Source organism: Nematolebias whitei, chromosome 6 (assembly GCF_014905685.2).
Source record: "Nematolebias whitei isolate Nwh7 chromosome 6, NemWhi1, whole genome shotgun sequence".
NCBI classification, from domain to species: Eukaryota; Metazoa; Chordata; class Actinopteri; order Cyprinodontiformes; family Rivulidae; genus Nematolebias; species Nematolebias whitei.
The window spans coordinates 4472387-4482145 of NC_056503.1; the positions used below are offsets into that span (position 1 = coordinate 4472387).

Sequence of the window (9759 nt, forward strand, 5' to 3'; positions counted from 1 at the left end):
TTAACCAGCTGAGCCACCAGTAGGATCCGTCCTTATTAACCAGCTGAACCACCAGTAGGATCCGTCCTTATTAACCAGCTGAACCACCAGTAGGATCCCATTTTGAACCCAAGTCTCAAGGAAGAGTGACCTGTTTTTAATAAAGTATCTCTGTTGTTCCAGATGAGGTATTTGTGTGGTGAGAAGTTGTGTTTATAAATGAGGGTCCAAGCTAAAAGCACCTGCTTATGGAAGGATGAAAGTGTTACAGGAAGTTTCTCAACCTTGTAATTACAATTTTAAATTAAATTAAAGCAGCCAAAGCGCAAGAAAACATGATATGTTATAAGGTTCCAGATAGAAGTCGGATTCTTAAAAAAGTGTTTAGCCCAGTTAATTTTGAATGTGCTATTTAGGGTAGAGAAATCCAGAAAATTAAGCCCACCTGATTCGTAGTTATTCATAACTGTTTTCTTAATATAGTGTGTACAGTTTTTCCATATAAAATTAAAAAGCATACGGTCAATATCTTTACTAATTTTATTATCTAAATGTAAGGAGAGAGCAGCATATGTCAATTGGGATAATCCTTCAGCTTTAGTGAGCAGCACTCTACCTTGTAGAGATAAGTCCCTCTGCAGCCACTGGTTTAGTTTATTTTAGTTTTTTTTGTATAATCGGTGTAAAATTAGAGGAACATCTTAACTTTTGGTCTTTAGAGATTAAAAGTCCTAAATAAGAGACTTCTTGTTTAACAGGGATATTACAAATAAAATTTGCTCAACAGTCTTTAATTGCTAGTAATTCACATTTTTTTAAATTTAAGCATAAACCAGAGGCCTTGGAAAAGTCACTAATCGCATCTAAGGCAAGCAGGATCTGGTTTTCATTCCTTAAAAAACAGTGGTGTCATCAGCCAGCTGGCTGATTATAAGCTCTTCATTAGCTATGGTGATTCCTTGTACAGCACTATTGGAGATATGAGTTGTAAGAATTTGTGAACAAAGTAAGAATAAGTATGGTGAAATGAGACATCCTTGGCGAATACCACGTTTTAAGTTAAATCTAGGGGTGGAGCCATTTGGCATTTAAACAGAACTGTTGCTATTGGAGTACAAGGTTTCGACAGCTTTACAATTTTTTTTTCCAAAACCAAATTTTTTCAAAGAATGAAAAATGAATTGATGTTCAATTGTGTCAAAGGACTTATAAAAATCCATGAAGAGAATATAACTATGATCAGGTACCAAATATGAGTAATCAAGTAGGTCTAACACTAGTCTGATATTGTTAGAGATGTGTCTGTTTCTCATAAAGCCTGACTGTGTCTCATCAATAACTGTATCCAAGACCTCTTTAATTCTGTTAGCAAGTATTAAAGCCATAATCTTATAATCATTATTGCGTAGACATATAGGTCTCCAATTATCAATAAAAATAATTCTTTGTTTTGGTTTTGGAATGAGTGTCATAAGACCTTGAGGGAGAGTGTTATTCTTTATACTTTCTAGGAATACCTGTAAGAGAAATGGAGCTATATGATTAGAGAATGATTGATAAAACTCTGCAGATAAACCGTCTGTGCCGGGAGATTTATTAGCCTTAAGTGCAGTAATGCATTTAGAGATTTCCTCCACTGTAAAAGGGCTGTCACAATAGTCTCTATCATCCACATCGATAGTTTTTAAGTTTTGAATATTGTTAAGAAATGTTATTGAAATTTCTTCCTTATATTTTGAGCTGTATAAATTAGCATAAAATTTGGCACAAAAGGTTGAAATATGTTTAGGATTGTTGGAGATAGTGTCATTAATGTTTAGTTGATATATAAAGTTTGTTTTTGATCTGTGTTTTTCAAGCCTGAAAAAGTAAGCAGAATCTTGCTCTCCCTCCTCTAGCCATCGTTTCCTGGATCTAATAAAGACTCTTTCAGCCTTTTGTTGATATAAGTTGTCCAGTTTTTTTTGAAGTTCTATTAAATTTAACTTATCTTCCTCCAAGATTTCTTCTGGTGATTTCTTGTAATAAGAGGTCATTTTACTTATTACTTCTTCCTCTTCAGCTTTCCTCAGTTTAGGGATTCGACTCCCATATTGTCTTAAGAATTTGCAAGTTTCAAATTTGAAAAGTTCCCAATTGCCGCAAAAGGACCTCTCTTTGTTAGCCTTATTCCAATAATATAAAATGTATTTATTTATATGAACTTTAACCATTTCATGCTTTAGCAAGGAATTATTTAATTTCCAATAAGAACATTTGTAAGGTATATTATCAGGAGCACAAATTTTGATACTTATGTGAATAGCTCTATGATCTGTAAGAGGGGTGGCATGTATATTAACAATAATGCTGTCTTTGTTAATATAGTTAGATACAAGCCAGAAATCAATACGAGATTGTCTGGATCCCTTTTTATTACTCCAGGTAAAGCTTTTGTCATCTGGAAATTTTTCTCTCCAAACATCCATAACATTAAATTTCTCCATAAAATGTTTTAAGTTTGCACTGTATGAGGTCTGCTGCCTTGGAGGCCATCTATCGATCGTATTAGCTAATGCAATGTTAAAGTCCCCGCCAATTAAAAGAATTGAGTCTGGGTATTTGGAAAGCCAGAATGTAATTCTTTCTTCTAGAGAGTCAAATAGTTTGTCGTTTTCAGTTTTATTATTGTAACCATATATATTAACTGCAATAAATGTATTGTTATGGTGTCAATTACTGAGCAGATGTAGTGTCCTAGGGTGTCGCAGTCAGAGTGTAGTATAGTTCCAGAGAAATTATTTTTAAATGTAGCAACACCAGCGGAGCGCTCAGATCCATGAGATAACCAGGCTTCATTTCCCCATTGTGATTTCCAGAAATTACTGTCAGCAGATGTGGAATGACTTTCTTGAAAAAAACAAAAATCGGTTTTAAGTTGTTTGGCAAATAAAAATAACATTTTCCACTTACAAGCTTCTCTTAACCCCTGTGTTAAGAGAAACGAATGAAAAAGACAAAGTTACTAGAAAAGATTAACAAAAGGAACAAGTTATAAACTTTTAAAGCTAAGAGTGTATTCACAAGAAAAGGGGACCGAGTCCTGCACGGTTTGAGTAATAAAGCGGTAAATAACTTGACTAAATAAGTCTACCAAAAATATAGCACTACCGGTAAATATCTATTTTGATTTAACAGTAGTAATTTAGAAACTTCTAAATAAAACAAGGTAAGTTTTTTGTACAAAATAATACAATAATCGAGGGTAAATATATATTATTAAAAGGAAACTAAACGCGTAGTCGTAATATAGACCAGGTTCATTCTGTAAATGAATTCACAAAAAGGTCATTTTTAAGGTTTAGGTGAGTGTCTATGAAGGAGGGAAGACTTCTGCTCCGCTGACAAATCCACGACCTCCAACGAAATAAGCTGTCTTACCCTCACTGCGAGCTTTGTTTATTATGGGCCACAGTTTTTTACGACATTCTCTGTCCTCCTTGGACAGGTCCTCAGCAAATCTCAGATGGTTGTCCTTCAGGTAAGATGATGTTTTGGCTGCTTTCCATGTAGCATCTCTGAGGACTCTGGAGGTGAACTGAATGATGATCCCTCTGGGTTTGGTGCTTCCTTGTCGCTTGGCTCCAAGTCGGTGCACGGTATTGATGGCGTCAGGTAGCTTGTGTTTTTGTTCTGGCAGAACTGATTGGCATATTTCTATCACTTTTCTTCGTATGTCTTCTTTCTCGGTCTCCTCGGCTCCATGTAGTCTTGAGATTCCACCTCCTGGAATATCTTTCCAACTCTGTTATTCTCTGCTGGCAGTTGCCCACCCGACCTTCCTCTCGTTACTTTTTTTTTCTAGCTCATGCACTTTCCTTTAACATCCTTCATTTCAGAGCATACCAAGTCAATAGTCTTTTTGAGGCCCTCAATCTTGAGTGTATTCTCCTTCACCATGCCCTCGAGGTTATTAGATCTGGTGTTTATTAATGCAGACAGACTGGATATTATTTCGTTTGCAGTTGACGTATCAAGGTTGCTACGTTTATACATCACCTTCTTCGGAGCTGGCGATTTCAGAGGTGTACCAGGTAGAGGTGGAAATTCATCCATTTCCTCTTCATTCAATGAGTGATATTTCAGTGGCAGCGTAGTTGTGGCAGCTATCAAATAACATGTTGCCGGATGTAGCATTAGCTTCATTAACATCCTCTGATGTTAGCTTGGATTTGGACTTTTCTAGTCCTCTTTTCGCTCTCTTCTGGTTCGGCATTCTGCTGTAACTTTCTCTGAGATTGTCGTCTGTTATCTTTTAAAGAACTGTTAGTGCCAGTGATCATATAATCAAAATTGTACCGTGTTTCATCAGTTTTTTGTGCAGAGCTCGGCAGAGAGCGTCTACTCACTCCGCCATCTTGGTCATCCCCACCAAAGCCTCTTGTTCAGGATTTCAAATTCCCTACCATAACTCCACCCACTCTGTTATTGTTAGAGTTATTGTTCTTCATTTTGAAGGTTGAATGAGTGGTCATGAGTCAGAAAGAGAAGCATCATGAAGACTTGTGATGATCATGCAGTCTGAACATGTTGAAAGCGAGCTATATTCTGTGAAACGTCACCCAGTGGCTGATTCTTGTACTTCATCAAGAAAGCTACACATTACGTCAGAGCTGACTGACCACAGACCCTGACAATGACCAATGGATGCCTGTGGCTTAATAACCGGAGCGTCTTATTTATGTACAAAATTATGATTTGTATTATATTTAGTATGTGCAGCTTAGAGGCAGATGAGTTCTGTAGCCTGAGAATTACGGTATGTTAGACTGGTACAGGACATGAAGACAGCAGGACAGTGGTGAGATGTGCTGCAGAAGTTACAGATAACTTCAAGGTGAAGGTGGGAGTGCATCAAGGATCGGCTCTGAGCCCCTTCTTGTTTGCTCTGATGATGGACCGACTAACAGATGAGGTCAGGCAGATGGCATTGTGATCTGTGGTGAGAACAGGAAATAGGTGGAAGAGAATTTGGAGGTGGAGGTATGAACTTGAAAGAAGAGGAATGAAAGTCAGCCGTAGTAAGACAGAGTCCATGTGTGTGAATGAGAGGGAGGAGGTGGAACAGTGAGGCTACAAGGAGCAGAGGTCACAAAGGTGCAGGACTTCAAGGACTTGGGGTCCACTGTCCAGGAACATGGGGAGTGTGGTGAAGAGGAGAAGGAGAGAGTCCAGGCAGGATGGAGTGGATGGAGAAAAGTTCAGGAGTGATTTGTGACAAAAGGGTGTCAGCAAAAGTCAAAGGAAAAGTTTACAAGAGAGTGGTGAGACCAGCTATACTGTATGGTCTGGAGACAGAGACATTGACCAAAAAACAAAACAACAAAAAAAAAAAAACAGGAGAAAGATCTGGATGTGGCAGAAATGAATATGTTGAGGTTTCTCCTTAGGAGTGACATGGATGGATAAGAATAGATGGTAAATGGACTGCACTTATATAGCGCCTTTCTATCTTATTTCAAGATAGGAATGAGATCATCAGAGGTGCAGCACAGATTGAACAACTGGGGGACAAAGTTAGAGAGGCCAGACTGAGATGGTTTGGACATGTCCAGAGGAGGGACAGTGGGTATATTGGTATAAGGATGTTAGAAATGCAGCTGCCAGGAAGAAAAAAAACAAAGAAGAAAAAGGCCAAAGAGGAGATAATATGGATTCAGTTAGAGAGGACATGAAGGTAGCTGAAGTGAGGACAGAGTGAGGTGGAGGAGGATGACTCGCTGTTGAGACCCCTGAAGAAGAAGCCGAAAGAAAAAGAAGAAGGAAGAGTTTACTTTTATTTCAACAATTTTCTCTGTTTTTCATCTATTAGTTGCCAAAGATTGCAACCCAGTGGACAATTGTTTATGATTTCTGACAATAAAAACTGACAAAAAAAAAATCCAAACTTTTGTGTCCTTTGTCGGGGGTAGATGCTTGGATTTAAAGGGCCGTACCTGGGAGCCGTAGAAGCCCGTCAGTAGTCTCTTGTGTGTGGTGCTGCTGTTGTCCAACTCTCCGATCTCAGCCAGCCCATGTAGGTGGGCATTCACAGTGGCATCTGCTGCCTTACTAAGGCCTGCTACTATTATTTCGTAGTGCAGGTGGCATTGTTTGTCTATTGACACCCAGGCATGTCCAGAAGCTCCAGTTCTTACAGGTGGGGACACAAAGTGGCCAGCCAGAAGTGTAGGTAACTCTAAAAAAAAAAAATTAGGTTTTTAGCACACTTCCAAAGATGTTCAGAGTATTTTCAAACTTCACTGGGTCATACCATTTCTGGGCACCTCTAGGCCACTGTATGGCAGGGCCTTGATCTGACCCCTGAGCTCTCCCTCTTGGTAGTGAGCTGTGGCCACGTTGATGAAGAGCTCATTCTGCAGCAGCATGTGGATGTGTCGAGCCTCCAGACGACTCCAGCTGCTCACCGCCCGTCTCAAGGCTTTGTTGTACTCTGGTGTTAGATCATAAAGGATTGAGCGCTTGTTTCGACGTCGTGGCTTCAGCTCTATCGTTAGGCCAACTACGTCACTGCTGAGGCCTGCAACCTGAATCTATCGACAGAGGACGAGAAAGAGAAATATTTACAACCCTCTAATCTACCTGAGTATAGACAGCTGTTACAGTACAATAAGGGATGTGAAAAAAGACGTTTGTGCTATTATGTCATGAATATTTACTACATTACAATAGCGTCCTTCATTTTGCAGGACTTTTTTCTTTTTCTTCTTATTTTAAAAAATTACAAATTGAAAATGTTGTGCATCAGCCAAATTTAAAATTAGCTTGATTTGACACCAAATAACATGAAAGACATACATGATAAACCTATTTCTTGAAATGGTTATCCTTTATGCGCACCTGGTATTCCAATGTTCCGTTATCATGGAGGTTAAAGACAGCAGATCCCACACCTCCTGTCTTCCCTGGGGTCAACGCATCACCACTGGACATCACACTCTGAACAGCTGAGCCGGACAGAAACAGAAAATCAGCTCACTTTTCACTTGACCCGTTACACTTTCCTATGCAAACATCCAGAACATAGTCTGGCTGCATGGAAGCTGTAGTAAGACTTCAGTCACAATAAATATTTTCCTTCCCTTTGTGTTCTGCAGCCACACTCCCACAATAAAGTCACATATCTATTATCCATTAAAAGGGTTTACAGCTGTCCCTTAAAATAAGGATTTTGAAACTATAAAGATGTTTCTTGTTAAATTGATAAGCACAGTGTTACTTTTTTTTGGAGCCAGATGTTCTATATCAGTCTAAAAATAATTTATCACTTATTACTCAGAAGTCACATACTGTGTGACTTGTAATTAATGAGAAATAATACTTTTTGCATTGCGGGGATATACATAAATGATTGCTAACAAAATAAATAAATTTATGCATGCATGTATACATACATAAATACATACATACATACATACATACATTAATTCATACATACATACTAGGGGTTGAACGAGTATATAATTTTTAAACTTGACATTAACATAATAAAACCCGAGTAGAACTCGAGTATTTGATGATGTCATAGATCTCAAGATACAAAAATAAATAAATAAATAAAACCGCAAAAAAAGGTAATTATTTACAAAAAAAAAAGACCAACAAAACATTGGGAGCATATATTATGTTCCTACCATTTATCATACTGCAAATAAGTCACAGGAAAAACTAAACTATTAGTTATTATTATTAAACTGCAAACGTGAAGAAACGCAGCACGTCAAAAACAAAACTTAAACCAAAACTGGTTCTAGTTCGGTGGATTGGACCCGGTGTTGCACCATACTCTGTGACCTGCAACAGTGCAACACCGCCCCCTACGGTCATAAGTGGTCACATAATACGACGTCACTACGGATACCCGACTTTACTTTTTTAACATCGATAGATGTCCTAGCAATCGATGTGTAGATTACTCGAGTACTCTGTTAATGCCCTAATACATACATACATACATACATACATACATACATACATAAATTCATAAATACATACACACATATTTAAATACATTAATTCATGCATACATTAATTCATGCATACATTAATTCATACATACATACATACATAAATACATACATACATAAATGCATACATTAATTCATACATACATACATACATACATACATACATACATACATACATACATACATACATACATACATTAATTCATACATACATACATACATACATACATACATAAATACATACATTAATTCATACATACATACATAAATACATACATTAATTCATACATACATACATATTTAAATACATTAATTCATACATACATAAATACATACATTAATACATACATACATACATACATACACACATATGTAGTAGTCAAGGTGGGGGACAGCTTAACTGTCGCTTCACTACTAAAAATTTAAATATAACAACGGGTTCTTTCTTTTTCGAGTTAAATTAATGCCATGTGACCGAGATAACTGTGAGTATTGTTCAATCAGTGACATGAGACGCCATTTTTTCTTTGACCCATCAGAATAAATGCGGTCATTTATTTAACAGAATCAAAATTTAACATCAAAACATGTACACATTGATTTGCTGATCTGGTTCTGATTAATAAAAACTTGGCGCTCTTTACTAACAAGACAACAGAACATTTTTGAAGGCATCTAGATTACTGGCAAAATAGAAGAGTTTAAAGGAAGGAATGGAGAAGTTTAAAGGGAGATGGATGAAGGAAGGTGTATGTTGTTGACCAGAATTAGCACGCTTCTTTCAACACCAGCTCAAACCTCTGGTACACTTAGCGCGTGACGACTTGTTACCTTCGCAGAAGATGAATCAGCTCCGGTACCGGGTCCATTTCAACGCTACTTTTTCAGCGTTTCCGGTTAGAGCGGCTGGTCATTGCCATAAGTCGTGTCGATTTACTCCGTTCAACAAACAGGACCAGCTCCCTTCGAGGTTGTAGGCGTTACACCCGGGTGGGTTCACAACAAGGCGCTGTGACTCCGTCAGAGTTCCCACTCAGAAGTGGAAGACTCCAGAAGGCTCGAGAAGGCTCCATCAAAGACTGAGTCCGACTGGCCCAAGACTCCAGTCCAAGACTCGAGAAGACTCAGAAGACTGAAGAGTTCCAGGAAGTGTCGACTTTTAAAAGAGTCCTCACTTCCGGTCACTTAGTACTTCCTGATTGGTTGAAACAACCAACAGGGGGTGGTTCTAGTGATGTCAGAGGGTTATTAAAAGTCAAGAGAGGGGTCAGGAATGTTTACTGTAGGAACGTTTAGTACAGACAGAGAAATGTTTTGAAGAAGTGAGGAACGCAGATGCCAGTGGCAGTTGTTTACCGTTTGCTAGGTTTAAAAACAATACAGTTCATTCTAATAACTTCTTTTCTGACTGTCTCTGACTTTTGACCGACATCACTGACCTCATTCAGACAGATAATCAAAATGCATAATTACTTTGTAAATAGACATTTAACTTGATTTCTAAGTCTAATGAGGTTTAAAAAATCATTAATACTGTTTCACAGTTGATTTAAATGAGTGGTTTACTTTCAACATTAGAAATTATATGAACTAAACACACATTTGATTATCAAGATATTGTAAAATAGTAATAATAACATAAAAAGAAGAGTGTTCTTTCAATTGATTAATTCAGGATACAATTAGACAGCCTCTGGATGAGCTAATTTGTATTTCTGGATTCAAATCAATGAAATAACAGTTCCTGTCCCATGAAGGTCTTCAGAGACAGGTT

At 37.7% G+C, this 9759-nt stretch overlaps 1 protein-coding gene across 1 annotated transcript in view; it reads right to left on the bottom strand.

Moving 5' to 3' along the window:
• Window positions 1-9759, bottom strand: part of chrd (chordin) — a 95175-nt gene that overhangs the window by 18965 nt on the left and 66451 nt on the right. The window contains exons 12-14 of the mRNA XM_037678439.1: window positions 6859-6965; window positions 6272-6551; window positions 5955-6196 (exon numbers count right to left, since the gene is read on the bottom strand). Of these exons, the coding sequence (XP_037534367.1) occupies window positions 5955-6196; window positions 6272-6551; window positions 6859-6965 (629 nt within the window). The remainder of the gene's footprint in view (window positions 1-5954; window positions 6197-6271; window positions 6552-6858; window positions 6966-9759) is intronic.